Source organism: Dromiciops gliroides, chromosome 2 (genome assembly GCF_019393635.1).
Source record: "Dromiciops gliroides isolate mDroGli1 chromosome 2, mDroGli1.pri, whole genome shotgun sequence".
Lineage (NCBI taxonomy): Eukaryota > Metazoa > Chordata > Mammalia > Microbiotheria > Microbiotheriidae > Dromiciops > Dromiciops gliroides.
In genome coordinates this window covers 35,611,579-35,626,452 of record NC_057862.1, presented here as the reverse complement: position 1 = coordinate 35,626,452, position 14,874 = coordinate 35,611,579, and the positions used below count along the sequence as shown (strand labels likewise).

Genomic DNA, 14,874 nt, shown 5'->3' with positions numbered 1-14,874 from the left:
CACACAGCTAGTAAGTGTTAAGTGTCTGAGGCCGGATTTGAACCCAGGTACTCCTGACTCCAGGGCCGGTGCTCTATCCACTGCACCACCTAGCTGCCCCCCTTCCAATATATTTTTAATAGCAGCTCTCTTAAAAACAAATCCATTTATACGAGAGACTTAAATCAGGACACTAGCAAGAGCTAAGCTATTGATTCTAGAGCTTGAAGGGGTCGGTGAAGTTTCACCAAAATTAAAGAAACTAAGAAAAGTACTTTGCAAATATAAAATCATCACATAAAAGCTACAGAAGAAGAAGCTCTTTCTTCCCCACTCAATACCGCACTATTCAAGAGGAAGACAAATGAACGATGACTTCAGAGAGAAGACTTGAAAACCACAGAAAAGCAAAACAACTCTACAGCCAGAACAATAAATATCAGGGCAACCGAGAGTTGTCTAACACTTTATGGTTACCAAGTACTTGACAAACACAGGGTCTCCTCACTTAACCATAGGATCATCGATGAAACCCATCTAACCCACCCCACTCGTTTTACATTTGAGCAGTCAGGTAGAGAAAGTGTAAGTGACTTGTGCAGACTCACACTGGGAGAGAGGGAAAGAGCGGGGCCTCCAACCCAGGACTGGAAAAAGGAGGTGTGGCAACTTCCTGCCCACCTGACCTCAGGTAAATGGACCAGGCTGCCATCTCCTTGCTTGTAAAACAAGAAGGCTGGAGCAGATTCCAAGACCAGTCCTAATGATAACTCTTTGATGTGTGACACCGATGCCAGGGTGACTTTCTCCATGAATACGTTAGGCCTGGTTAGTCTAAATATAGAGAAAGGAAATCATCCCCCATAAGGAACTGTTTTTCCAACCAAACAAAAGCATTTTACCTGCAGCGTGGAGCTGATCTGCCAGGTCGTACAACAGCTTAAAGTTCTCGCCACTCTTCAGACCACGTCCTTGGAAAAGAACAAAGCAGAACAGAAGCCCGGTATACAAGCCTGTCTTAAATGTTTCTCAATGAAGCAAATTGCTGTGCTATTATCACTACCGAGTTTACAATTCGGTAAAGAACCACACGCAATGAGATGCTTCAGAACCCTGAATTCTATGTTTTCCAGGGCTCCTGATCATTTGTTACTGAACACTAACCTGCCCAAGATGGCTTAGTTTAGGTTTTTCCCCGGATGGACACATATTTCTGGGTTGAGTGGGCACCAATCTAGCATGACACGGCTACCCATAGTCACAGGGGGCCACAAGGTTTTTAAACATGCTACTAGGATATCACAAGAGTGAGCGGGGCCTGCCTGCCCAAAGCAAGAAGAAGCAAGGTCCTCATCAGAATGACACAGGTAGTTTGGGTAGTAATATTTACAAAAGGGTGGGGAAGAACCAGACCCAAGCAGCACAAATGACTCAAGATGTAAAAAATATGATGAAAGGTTGAGAGGTAGAATCTGTTTTCTGGTCTAAGACAATGTGAGAGAGTCTGACAACTGTCTTTATGTACACAAAGGCGATCCCAGGCCAGGTGCTTCAACCACCACTAAGTTTAAAAAAAAAAAGGGAAGGGGGCAGCTAGGTGGCGCAGTGGATAGAACACCGGCGCTGTAGTCAGGAGTACCTGGGTTCAAATCTGGCCTCAGACACTTAACACTTACTAGCTGTGTGACCCTGGGCAAGTCACTTAACCTCAATTGCCTCACTAAAAAAAAAAAAGGGGGGGGGGGAGTGGACATAACATGAAGCAAGGAAACATTTCCATGGAGAAAGCCCCAAGAGGGAAGAAACCCTGGGAGGGCTTAATGGCTAGATACTGGAGATAATTTCACAGGACAACAGATGCCCTCTCTCTTAGATGGTACGGCCATGTCTAGTATCCACATGAGATCTCTTCCTACCACTACTGTCTCTGAAATAAAACCCAGTATTCTTCTGCAGCCAAACAATGGAAATTTGTCAGTAAGGCAAATACATCAAGTGCTACAGAAAGCTACAGAAATGGAAGTTGTACCAAGCTCCCCCTACTGCCACTCATGAAGATTTGCAGCAAATGGCACAAATTAGGTATTCAATTAATAATTGACTGCACTCATCTTTGCCTCACCTTCTTCATCCATAAAACAGGACTACCATCTAATCACTCGTTTGCCTCAACACTTCCTAAAAAGATACCCTAAATGAATTCAGAGGACGGTATCTTGCTTTTAGTACGGATCACAAATAACAGTCTACTACTTACCACCAGACACCACCACTTTTGCACTTGTCAGCTCTGGCCGATCGCTTTTTGTTAATTTCTGGTCCAGCCATTCCGACAGCCCCACTGGTGAGGTACTGGGTGCTGTTCACATCAATACAAACAACAATTTACTTATTTGTGGACCTCAGTATGTGTCTAACAATCTCTACCACCTCCCCAACACCATGAGTGGGCTCCTCAATGATAGGAAGAACACCACCAGCTCGACTGAAACATTTTAACTATCATAACTTGTAGTGGGATCTAGTTACAATGTACTGGCAACAGTCCTGCTAAGTGATACTGCTCGGGGTGATCTTACCCGGGACGTGCCTATGTGACTTTAATAAGAGAAATGTACACACACGATATTCTGACACAGCTAAAGATTAATGGGTCCTCAATGAGATTTTTGTTGAGTTTCAGGTCACATTGTTCTAGCATAATGAATGTCCTAAGCATGATGGAAATGATTAATACATGGACAGAGAAAGGCAAACCAGTATCAATACAAAAGACTAGCCTTCAGGGCACTTCCTTCTCCTATCTCCCTCTACCCACTCAAACTTGGATCTCATCCCACCTCCCCCAGGCCAAAACTATCTTGGGTAGTAGATAAGTAATGCTTATTATTCATATATGTAACATTTATCTCAAAAAGGCCACTTGGATAAGCCTTCCAAGGCATGAAGGAAGTGCCTGTAACAATTGAATGGGAGGCCACCTCTGATCCCAATACAATCTCTCATCTGTGTCTGCCCTGGCTGAAGCCCATCAAATGAAAACTCAATACCCACCGTTCTCTGTGTTGGCGCTCCCTCCACTCGTGGCCGCCGCCTCGAATGCAGTCCCTCGAACAGAGAACACCTTGACTTTCTCTTCACACTTCACAGTACAGATGGCATTCCCTAAAACAAGCAAAATTCACATCTACAAATAAACGCTCTTAGCAGTAATAGTACAAGGGGGTATCTTGGGGACAAAACAGGAAAATACATAGGGTGGGCTTTTTGCCAACAGGATTACAAAGAGAGCTGGCTTTCTAAATGGAGAGAGATCATATAACCTGTAACTCAATCACAAACTGCAATAAATTGACAATGACTGTACCACTACATCTGTGCTAAAAGAGGAAACACATTACGGGGCAGCTAGGTGGCGCAGTGGATAAAGCACAGGCCCTGGATTCAGGAGGACCTGAGTTCAAATTCAGCCTGAGACACTTGACACTTACTAGCTGTGTGACCCTGGGCAAGTCACTTAACCCTCAATGCCCTGCAAAAAAAAGAAGAAACACATCACAGGCCCATGGAAACAAGGTGACATCTAAGAAATGCTCAGGTGCCCCCTTTTCAAGTACTTGAGATGCTTCCTATGGATTAGCCATAACACATTAAGAAAGACTACTCCATACCTACTGTTTTCCCCAAGCATTACTGAAGATGAAAGGTCTAAGTTTTGAGAACGGATCATTTGTAAAGAAACACATAACTAATCGGAAAGAACAAAGAGTCCAGTGCTCTGCCTGCACCACGAGAGACCAGAATATATTGAAGGGAGGATCAATTGATACAGGAGATACTGAAATGAATTTCTTAATGGAAATAGGAGCTAGAGAAGCATGGATGGAAATGAGGAGACAATGCTGTGCTGGCCCAAATGTCATTTCCAAACCCTGTGTCTGGTTCTTCCCACCTATATAAGATGCCACCGCCTCTAAAAGGGAGGTGGCCCACGTGAAGGGCAGAAGATGCACGGCCCACCGCTGTACTCCAGGGATGCCCCCAACAGCTTCTCCCTAAAACAGAAGAGCTCGGTCATGTAGACTTGAGGACAAAGCTCTTCAGTTGCTAACAGCAGCACTAGCTGCACCTTGGAATAAAGGAAAAGCAGGCAAAGGACAGGCTTTTCTCCCCATCCCCCCCCCCCAAAAAGCTTATGACTTAAATGGGGAAGGGAAAGAGGAAGGTCATCGGCTTTTCCAGTGCCTCAGCAGGCAGGGGATACCTCAAGCCAGCATGGAGATGACCCTTGGTTTTCCTAAGCTACCACAGGGGGCCCTGCTCTGGAGCATGCTACTGAGCTACAAGGCCAGGAAGGGTGTGCTCCCAGTGACTGAATCCCAGGCAAGGAGAGGTTCATCACCTGAGTCACCTGAGAGCTGACCGTGGGCACTGTATTTCAGAGCAGGGAGAGGGGGAATGATCCATCCCATAATTAAGCTCTCTGCTGAGATGGAGGGGAGAAGACAGAAGTAGTACACAGAAGAGACCACAGATCAGGTGCAGTGGTCAAGTGGAAAAGGCCAGGGACTCAAATACTATCACAATAAGGGTCAGTAAACACAAGCATATCCGATCCAGGCTCCAGCCGCTAGGAGAATACAAACAGGACTGAAATCAGGCCTCCAAAGCAAAACCACAATATTATAGTTCTCATAGAATAAAAACTCCAATTTTTAAAAAATTAAAATCACGCTGCTGAATCAGAGAACTCTTTGCTGGGGTTCTGAGTCTCTGCACAGTGCAGGAACAATTCGATCTACCCACACCACTGGGAAAGACCAGTGCAGGTCTTAGCCCTGTCCACCACTATACTCTGGCTGGTCTTTGGCTGGTAGACACACAGAAATCACCCTCCAGCTCTGTCCACCAAGTTTCTCCAACTAGGAGGATGCTCCTGCTGCAGAGCCTGGACTGCCCTCCATGCCAGGCAGGCTCGTGTTTTGCCTTTTGCAGATTCAGAAAGCACATAGTTCCCCAAAGAAACCTGTCCAGTGGCCCATTTGAAAACATCACTGTATTTGTTTTTCGTTTGGTTTGGGGTTTTTTTGGTGGGGCAATGGGGATTTTTTGGGTGAAGTGACTTGCCCAGGGTCACACAGCTAGTAAGTATAAAGTGTCTGAGGCCCGATTTGAACTCAGGTCCTCCTGAATCCAGGGCCAGTGCTTTATCCACTGCGCCACCTAGCCACCCCTGTATTTGGTTTTTTATACGATTTTTCAAGTAAATTTCTGCTTTTGAAATAAAGAAAATGAGGATATTAACCAAATACCTTTTCCTGGATGCTCACCTGCATAAATAGTTCTCACAAATGTATCTGGTGACTTGATTTGAATGATGTCAGAAATCGGGGCAACATCGAGTTTGCCTGCTACTCTGGGCAAAAGGTTCTAAAAATAAAACAAGATTCACAAACAGCCATTACTCCCATAAAAATGACTTTTAAAACACATTCATAGTTTGAGTTTTTACCATATTTTGGTTTCATGTGCTTGCTGAACATCTGAGATCCTTAGAGCAGCCCGACTCAAGGGGCTTCTGTGGTTAAATGAGTACTGGCCATTACTGTAACAACATTATGAATTTTATGGGTCTTACAGTAAGTAAACCCCTTAATTCAATATACTGAATTATGACGTATAGACTTGCATTGGTAGTTTTAAAATGCATTGAAATGCCTCTTGTTCACCAAATGGACAGTTATGGATCTTTAGAAAGGCTTGAAAAACAAATTTCAGACACTACTTAAATTCTCAAGTAGTGAAAGGTACTATTTGGGTACATACGAGCATAAAATTGTTTGATGGCCTAGTAACTAAAATTAACTAAACATTCTCTTTTACCACCAGGTGAGGATGCAAAGAGCTACCTCAAGATTTTTCTTTAAAGTTCCTGAATGTGTCTTGCTCAATAAATTAGAGAACGATATAGAGATAAAAGGGACTATGTGCATATGTACAAAGCATAATTACTCAGGGGAAAAAGCCACCTTCCATGAGGCTGGTTATTCCCTATATCCAGCTACCACATGCCTGCTCCTAAGGGACCAGGGTTTCCACTTTAGGGCTAACTATGCCCCACCTTCCTCCCTCCAAGCTTCACCTCTTCAGCAATGCCTCTGATTCATCAGAGTTTGCTCAGTGTCCCTTTCACACAGATGAACTATTTCTACTACATAACTTTTCAGTCGTTTGTGTGCTGTATTTAATGACATTTTAACATTCTGGTATACACATATACATACATATATGTGTGTGTACACACGTGCACACACACAGGTCGTATAACCTACACTAGGATGTGAGGTCTTGATGCCAGGGATTTATCAGACCTACAGCTCCACCACAAGGGAAAACAAGCTCTGTATGAGTGAATCTCGCCTGAGCTCTCAAAGCTTCCCTTCCTCTTCCTAGGCCCTGCCTCTCTTAGCATTGCCCTCCTCCTCTCCATCATCCTTATCTTCCCTTGTTCCCTTTCCTCTTCTCCTCCTCCCTCCCAATTATCTTCTCTTCATACCAAACATGCCGACAGCTGCAAAGCAGACTCTCTTCGGGTATGTACTTCGGTACCAAATGGCAGCCAAGAAGGAGCTACGACCCAAGGCTGCATGAAGAGAATCTCTAGGACCAGGGAGGTGCTAAGCCCGCTGTCTTCAGCCTTCTCTCCTTATTCTTAGGAGCACTGCATTCAGATCTGGCTGCCACATTCAGAAAGGACATAGCTAAGCTGGAGGAGGGCAGTCAGGATAGCAAGGAGCTGTCCTGTCAGGCCGTAAGAGAGGTGAAAAGAAGTCAGGATATTTAGCAGGGACTGAAGGCCCACCTTGTTCTCCTTGGTCCCTGATGGCAAAAGCAGGAACCAGGGTAGAAGCTAACAAGCAGCCACTGAGGCTTCATAGACAGACGCACGTCCAACAAATAAAGGATCCAAAAGCAGAAAGGCCTTAATTCTTGTGTGTGTCTATGTGAGAGTGTGTGTGTGTGTGTGTGTGTGTGTGTGTGGACACAGGTGCACACCAGTGTGCAAACACATGGACATGTCTCTTCAGAAAGTGGCCTCTTCTTTCCCAAGCAATGCCTGCCTCACTATCTGTGACAGTGGCACAGGGAGAAGACAAAGGACCAGAATGTGAATTCTGCCCTTGATCCTCACTGCTTGGGTAACCTAGGAGAATCTCTTCACCCGCCCGGGCCTCACCTTCTTCATTTGTAAGAGCAGTAGAATGGGCAATCTGAGCTCGCCTGAGTATAGGGCAGGACAGCCCAAGGGAAGGGAGGGACCTCTTATGCTCCAGTCTGTACCTTAGAGCAAAGCCCAGCATTCCAGGGGACAGAGTATCTTCAGGCTATACCCACTGAACCACTTGCATTTACTTACAGTGGGGGATTCTTTCATATCAAACTGAAAAGAGACAGCCAATCTTTTCAAAGCTTTCAAGACGCGAGTATTCCTCTTCTAACTAACAGATTATACGCTCCTGGGGGACATGGACCACATCTTTCCTTTTTTAAATTTAATTTAATCTTCATATTTAATTTTTTTCCAATTACATATAAAGAAATTTTTTGAGTTCCAAATTTTTCTCCCACCCTCCCTTCCCCTCCCGAGGCCAGCAAACAATCTGATATAGGTTCTATATTACAATCATGTTAAACATATTTCCATATTAGTCATGTTGCAAGAAGAATAGAACAAAAGAATAAACAAGAACAGTAACCAAAAAGCAACCACAGCAGTGTGAAAACAGTCTGCTTCAGTCTGCATTTAGACTCCACAGTTCTTTTCTGAGCGTGGAGGGCACTTTCCATACTTATCGCATCATCTGAGACCACATCTTTCTCAGCTGTGCCTCCCCCAGGACCCAGCACACTGTCTTCTATATAGCAGGTGCTCAAAATCAATGATGGATGGATAAATAAATGATTCCTGACTCACCACAGCACCTTCCTATGAGGCAGGTAGTATAACTGTTACCTCCATTTTACACATGAGGAAACTGAGGCTGAAAGTTGGGCTAATTTGCCCCAGGCAGTAGCAGTATATGTTGGAGCAAGAACACAGGTCTGTAGGCGCTAACGGATTCCTCTTTCCATGACACCACAATGACTTTCAAAGTAAGACAGCTCATGTTTCATTGGTGCTTAGAGGTTCAGAGAGTGCTTTTCTGTGAAGTAGCTAATGGGTAATATTAGCCCATTTCACAGATAAATAGGCTGGGGCTCAAAGCCACTACTCCTGTTTACACAGCTACTACTCTGTTGAGTTGGGCACCAAACCCAGGTTTCCTGTGTGCTGCCCACTACATCACAGGGCTTCTTGAATTGGCTCACCTAACGATTTCTAAAGATAGTCTCCATGTAATGAAACGAAGAAACCAATTAGCAAAATTGTGCAGGACTAGCTCTGGTTAGCTGCCTTTTACCTGTAACCTGGCTATAAACCATTTACTAACACTGAACTCACACGAAACAGGGAAGGTGCTCAAAGGGATGCCTACACCCTCCGCACTAATGACTATCTCCAGTCTGTCCTGTCTCTATCACATCCTGTTTGGACGCAGCTGTCTCCACCTTGTCTCCCCCATTAGCCATGAGCTCCCAGAGGGCGGGGTCTGCCTCTGGCCTTCCTTCTTCACCCCAGCACTCAGCACAATGCCTGGCACCTGATGCTGCTTAATAAATACTTATTGACTGACAATATAATTCACAAGGACAAAAAAATCAACTCGTCTGCTGTGAGCTTATTCACCAAAAGGCCTTTAAAGAAAAGAAGTGAGTAGTGAGAAGTTCAGTCCCCAACTTGTCCCCCACTACACTGCCCACAAGGAAGCCACTGGTGGATGGAACCCTCACCTCGGATGACTGCAGAAGTTGTAGGTTTGGGAATCAGAGGAACAGGGTTGAAGTTCCTCTTCTATCACTTAACAGTCACATGCCTACTTGGAGAGTCATTTCACCCACCCAAGTGTAAGTGGGAATAACAATGTCTGCACTACCTACTTCCAAACATTGTTGGACAGATGAAAAAAGGTTGTCAAGTATGATACGAACAGAAAGCACAGATATCCACGAAATGGTGGCTGCCTTTAATCACCACTGGCAAGGGGAAAATATGAACATGAAACTTAGAGGTGGAAAGTTTCCCCTCCCAGGGCCAATACTCTGAACCTTCTGGTAAGCCTAAATTCAAATTAGATCACCTTAAGCAGGTTTTAGCAAAGACAGTAACTTTCAGGTTTCAGCCCAGCTTTTAGCAGCAGCTTTATTTTTTTTAGTGAGGCAATTGGGGTTAAGTGACTTGCCCAGCGTCACACAGCTAGTAAGTGTTAAGTGTCTAAGGCCGGATTTGAACTCAGGTCCTCCTGACTCCAGGGCCGGTGCTTTATCCACTGCGCCACCTAGCTGCCCCCTAGCAGCAGCTTTTACAAGATGTCTGATAAGTGGGACTGGTCACATAAAACAAGGCTTGATTTAAGTGTCTGGCTGAATCAAATGCACATAATGAATTTTAAACCTTCCAAATAGCTATAGCAAAATCTCCATTTCCTATCTTCCCCTCACCTTCCCAAAGGCAGATGCTCCAGCACAGATGTGTGTGTAATTGAACTGCTTCTGAGTTGCCAAAATCAGTGATGTCAGTTCCTCTGTGAATAAAACACAAGTGACAAGCTTCAGAACACTCACATTCATTCATATTAAATTTATTTATTAAATTTATTAAATTGTTCCCACTGAAAAGCATCGTGTAACAGGCTTGTCTGGTCCACAGAGAAACCTCACCTGGAAGAAGTCCTTTAAACACATCATTCTGAGCCACTAGGACCTTGGCTACACCAGCCACTTTGCACAGATCTTGGGCTATCTGTGATTTAAAAAAAAAACAAAAGTTAAAATTCCCCCTTTGCTTCAAGTCAGGGTCAACAATGATGTCCGTAGGGGCACTACTATAAATACCAAAATAGGCAGATAAAAGCCTGAGAGGCATCTCTGAGCATCCTCTTTGATTAAGATGCCCTGTAGTGTACAAAACAAGAGCTTCCACCTTTTGGCCGATATGGCCTTGGAAAGGCCAAGCCTCATTTCCCTCATCTGCCACATGAGCCCAACCCTGCTGATGTGGCCTAGCTCACAAGTCCTGGGTAAAGGTAGCGCTCTTCAGAGGACAACTATTATTCAAAGAATGAATGCTTCAAGTAAACACTGTTTCTTTGTATCAGTTAATATTACTCCACCTTTGATTTTTAGAGACTTATTTGAAATTAATTTCAGAAACAATCCTAACTTTTTCAAAGAACAATATTTATTAGCAAGTCAGATAATGAATGATTCTCTAAATAGCTGGTTGTAAATTGTATGCTTTACCCTTGGGCTGCATGGAAAGCAATATTTAGGACTTAATCTCTTAAATGTTTGGTATATTGGAAAAGAAAACAGTATTTGGAGCTGGCGGATCGAGGCCTGAGGTCCAGATCTGCCACCACAAATCACCTGTAGGACCTCCCTAAATCACTTAATCTCTCAACACCTGATTTTCCTCATCTGTGAAATGAGGAGCTTGGATTGGGTGATCTCCTGAGAGTCCTCCCAGCGCTAAGTCTATGCTCCTACTAGTTTTAAATAATTAGGAGACAATATAGCTGCCAAATAAAGCCAGTAATTCTATCTCCCCAAGCTGACATAGCGGAAAATGTTGCCCATTATGCGATCATGTATCACTGCTTATACCAACTATGTCTATAAGAATCAAGTCAGAAAAAAAGAAAGAAAAAATAATTTTAAAAAATCAAGTCAGTAAAGTGACATGGAAAGAGCCCAACACATGGAGGCCCAGTCCAAGTCTCTGCACTAGATTCCAGCTACTTGATGTGAAATCCTGGGCAAGACATCAATTCCACAAACCTTTATCAAGTGCTACTACATGTAAAGCCTAAGGAGACTAGTTTCAGTTCAAATAGCACTTATTAAGTACCCAACACATCTATACATCTATACATACATATGTGTGTGTTATGTATATAAGGTACCATGCAGTAGTTTCCTTAGCCTTTAAATAAGTGTATGGGGCTTCATGATCACTAAGGTTCCTTCCATACTTTAAAGTCTAGAAATCATAGATTCTGGGATAGGAAGGCCCTTAAAGGTCAATTTGTCCAATCTCCCATTTTACCAATGAGAAAACGGAGATGTAGTAAGTTTCAGTGATTTGCCCACAGTCACACATGTAGTAAGTGGCAGAGGAAGGATTCAAACCCAAGCTCCCCATTCTGTGTCCTTTCCACTGTCACTTACTGCTACCAAGATAAGTCATAAATCTACTGTCTAGTAAAAAAAAATGCAAATAAATCAGGTAACAATCCATTCTCTGAATGGGAATCTAGTTCTACCAATATATGGTTAGAAACGTTAGAGGAATGTTTCAGACACACAGTCTGAGGTTGGGCTGTACTTGGACTACTCTGCCATTTTTTAAACCTTTCAAAGAATAACATGGGGCCTCTCTATGCACTGTGTGCTCACAGCTCTCAGCAACTCATTCTGCTCTGCCTGGAGAGTGGAGTCCAAAGTTTCCAAGCACAAGCCACCAAGAGTGGGTGGTGGCCAGCAGTAAATGATGCTGCTGCCTCACACTCAAGGCCACTTAAATAAGGCTTCCGTGGGCAAGTCTTCCCCCAGAGGGGCCACTGGAGCACATTTAAATGAATCAAACCGGAGATGAATACTCCTTGATGGCTTCAGCAAAAGCAGCACTCAAATCAATGGAATTCCTCTCTTTATCCTGATGAAAATTAACAAACAGTTCTCTGTGCAAAGAGACCATTCGGAGGAGTCCAAAAGGACTGGCTTGTAAGGAGTCAACTATTACTCCAATTCTTTACCTGGAAAACCTGAAAAAACGGTAATGAGTCCAACAAATCCATTCTACACCCCATTCAGAAAAGGAAACACTGAAGGACAGCACCCCCTGGCCTCTTCACTTACACTGGCAGCAGCGATAGCTTTGGCACTGGCCATTTTATTCTTGGTGGCCCACCTTCCCCAGGACATGATCTGCCTCTGAATAAAGAAGCTACTTGCTCTGGCCAACTTTAAAAGTTTCTCACCTTGTCACATTTGGTTCCAGCTACTAAACAGGACACTTCCCCACCAAGCTGTGAGGCTGCAGTAATAGCATTTAATGTAATAGGTGCAAGCATATCATTTGCATGCTCAGCTATTACTAGGGTACTCTGAAATCGCAGCAATGAGGCCTAAAATGAGAGAAAAATAGAAAAAACAAGGTTAGGGTACCTTAATTAACCCCCCACTAAATACTAGACCTTCAAGGAAACTTTCCTCAATGTGCAGAATACAAAAATTTATGAGTATGCATTTATGTAGAAGGCATGTATATAAGATGTATGCATGCATGTATGTGGAGTGTGTGTAGGTATATGTATATAAACTGTGTATAGATGCATGTGGGATATGCATACAGTATGCATATATGTGTACAGAGCGTGTGTGCATGGATGTAGTATATACATGTATGAGTGTTAGAGACCATGTGTGTGCATGCATGTGTGTAGAATGTATACATGTTGAATATATAGTATGTGTTAGTGTGCATGTGTGTACTATGTACATGTGTGCATCGTGTGTGTGTTTGTACACAGAGGTTTTTAAATAGAAAAGCCCCATATAAGTTGTCATTACTGCAAGGCCATAGTTCAACAAACACTTAGGAAACATCTCTTATGTAAACCAAGATTTCCCTATTTACCAATCTAACACCAACAGTACATAGTGCAGGGAAGTCCTTACCTTTCTGGTGAAGTCTAAGAATCCCTTCTTAGAATAATACTGTCGGGGCAGCTAGATGGCGCAGTGGATAGAGCACCAGCCCTGGAGTCAGGAGGACCTGAGTTCAAATCTGTCCTCAGACACTTAACACTTAACTAGCTGTGTGACCCTAGGCAAGTCACTTAACCCCCCCCCCACAAAAAGAGAATAATACTGTCATTAGCGTCTATGGCCAGCCTCAAATCATTCTAAGCTGTGTGACCCTGGGCAAGTCATATCTCCCTGTGCCTATTTTCAGCCTTAAAGAAAGGCAGGTTTTATGGAAACTTCAATTTCTAAATCCTATGAGCTGGAGACCCTTGGAAAAGTAGGCAGTTTAACCCTCCATTTCTATCACTAAAATCTGCACATCTGGTTTACAATGCCCTGATAAATGCCACACTAGATTTCACTGCTAAAAAAGTTCACACGTTATTTTGTAACTGTTTTTCCATGAACTTCTTCCCAACCATGGGAATACTGGACAAGCCTTACCACTATAGTCCGTACAGATGGAAGACACCAGCTAAAGAGAAAATGAACCAAAGATTGGAATATTTCCATTCTGTCACCCACAGAGCTGTTTTGAAAAGTCTATTCAGAGAACCCAAGGAACGGATTTGGTGCCTGTGTTTCATGAAACAAATCAGACTCAATAAAATCAATGCCAACCGCAGTGCAGGTCCTAGCTGATCTTGATCATCTCTCTCCAGAGAGCTGACTATAGCAGTCTGTTCCAATACACAGGACAGACATTTTGTTATATGTTCCTGAAATCAGGAATGAAGTTGCTGACAGTTCCACATATTCAGGAGTCTAAGTATTTCAGATGGCAGTCTTAGTCAAGGAAGAATTTCTGTGGGTTACTAATAAAAAGGAGAAAGCAGGCACAGGAATCAGTAATTCCTAATGTGTTCTCTGTCATTAATGTCCATTATCTTTTCCATTCTTTTGAAATTTTTATGGGGATTCATGTTCTCAATTATGAACAGCACACAGGTAGCAATGGAGAAAATGATCAAAGAGCTATACTATTAGCAAAGAGAAGCAGATCACATAGCAGAATGAGACAGCCCCAGTGGTACACCGGCTCTCCTCTTCCCTAAGGGACAAGAGGTCTTAGGCAGAAGATTTGTGAGAAAACATGTCTAAGAATGACAAAGAATGAAAAGACATGGAGAAGTGATAGGAAGAAGTCCCCACAGCAATAAAAGTATCCACCAAAGCACCAAACTTCCAGGAACTGCTGAAACACTTTTAAAAATTCATTCTCCAACCATCTTTTCAGACATTTATTTGTGTCAATGCAGTTCTTGTCAGGAAACATAGTCTGGAACAAGGCTAGCACAGATTTCAAGTAAAGCCCTGGAGGCACCAAGTGATGCTGAGTAGGAGAGACATTCATGTACCTTATGGCGCATTATCCTCTACTTCTATGGTCAGAATGATCACATATGGTTTCCCAGAAAAGAAACAGTGACTGAAATGGTAAAACTAAATGACTAAGCAATGAAGGGCCAAGAAGGTTCTAAGATTAAGGAGCAGCAAGGAATACATTTGCTCACAGGTAAGAAGTAAGCTTGATAAAATACAAAATAGGGGACATCAAAACTAGCTACAAATCCCAATCAATTATGCTGAAGATTTGGGTGCGGCACTGTGCTAGGACCATGAAAACAAGTACACGGCATTATTGATCTTAGTCAGAACAGCATGGAATCCTGTAAAGCCCTTGGGATTCAATTTATGTATTTAAGCCCCCAGGGTCTGATTCAGTTCATCTGAATTGCCAGTAGCAAACTATTTATTACTGAGAGATCAGACACTATACTTTTGATTATGTTTCATATATAATTTGCCATAAAAGTTATGAGATTGTAGTCACCATGTGAAGGATAAATCCACGAATTGGTGGCAACAGGCCCGTTTTTGCATTAATTTATTGCCTTGTCATTGGATAAATTGGGTCTTACTCCTGAAGAATTTGCAAGTTTTAGAATCTCCAAAGAGACTTGAATACCATTTAAAGGGGTGTTC

At 43.2% G+C, this 14,874-nt stretch overlaps 1 protein-coding gene across 1 annotated transcript in view; it reads right to left on the bottom strand.

Annotated features, from left to right (window-relative positions):
* ETFA (electron transfer flavoprotein subunit alpha) overlaps window positions 1-14,874 on the bottom strand; it is a 76,534-nt gene that overhangs the window by 38,068 nt on the left and 23,592 nt on the right. Inside the window, exons 2-8 of the mRNA XM_043983546.1 lie at window positions 12,120-12,266; window positions 9,799-9,880; window positions 9,580-9,662; window positions 5,310-5,409; window positions 3,034-3,144; window positions 2,237-2,338; window positions 882-950 (exon numbers count right to left, since the gene is read on the bottom strand). Of these exons, the coding sequence (XP_043839481.1) occupies window positions 882-950; window positions 2,237-2,338; window positions 3,034-3,144; window positions 5,310-5,409; window positions 9,580-9,662; window positions 9,799-9,880; window positions 12,120-12,266 (694 nt within the window). The remainder of the gene's footprint in view (window positions 1-881; window positions 951-2,236; window positions 2,339-3,033; window positions 3,145-5,309; window positions 5,410-9,579; window positions 9,663-9,798; window positions 9,881-12,119; window positions 12,267-14,874) is intronic.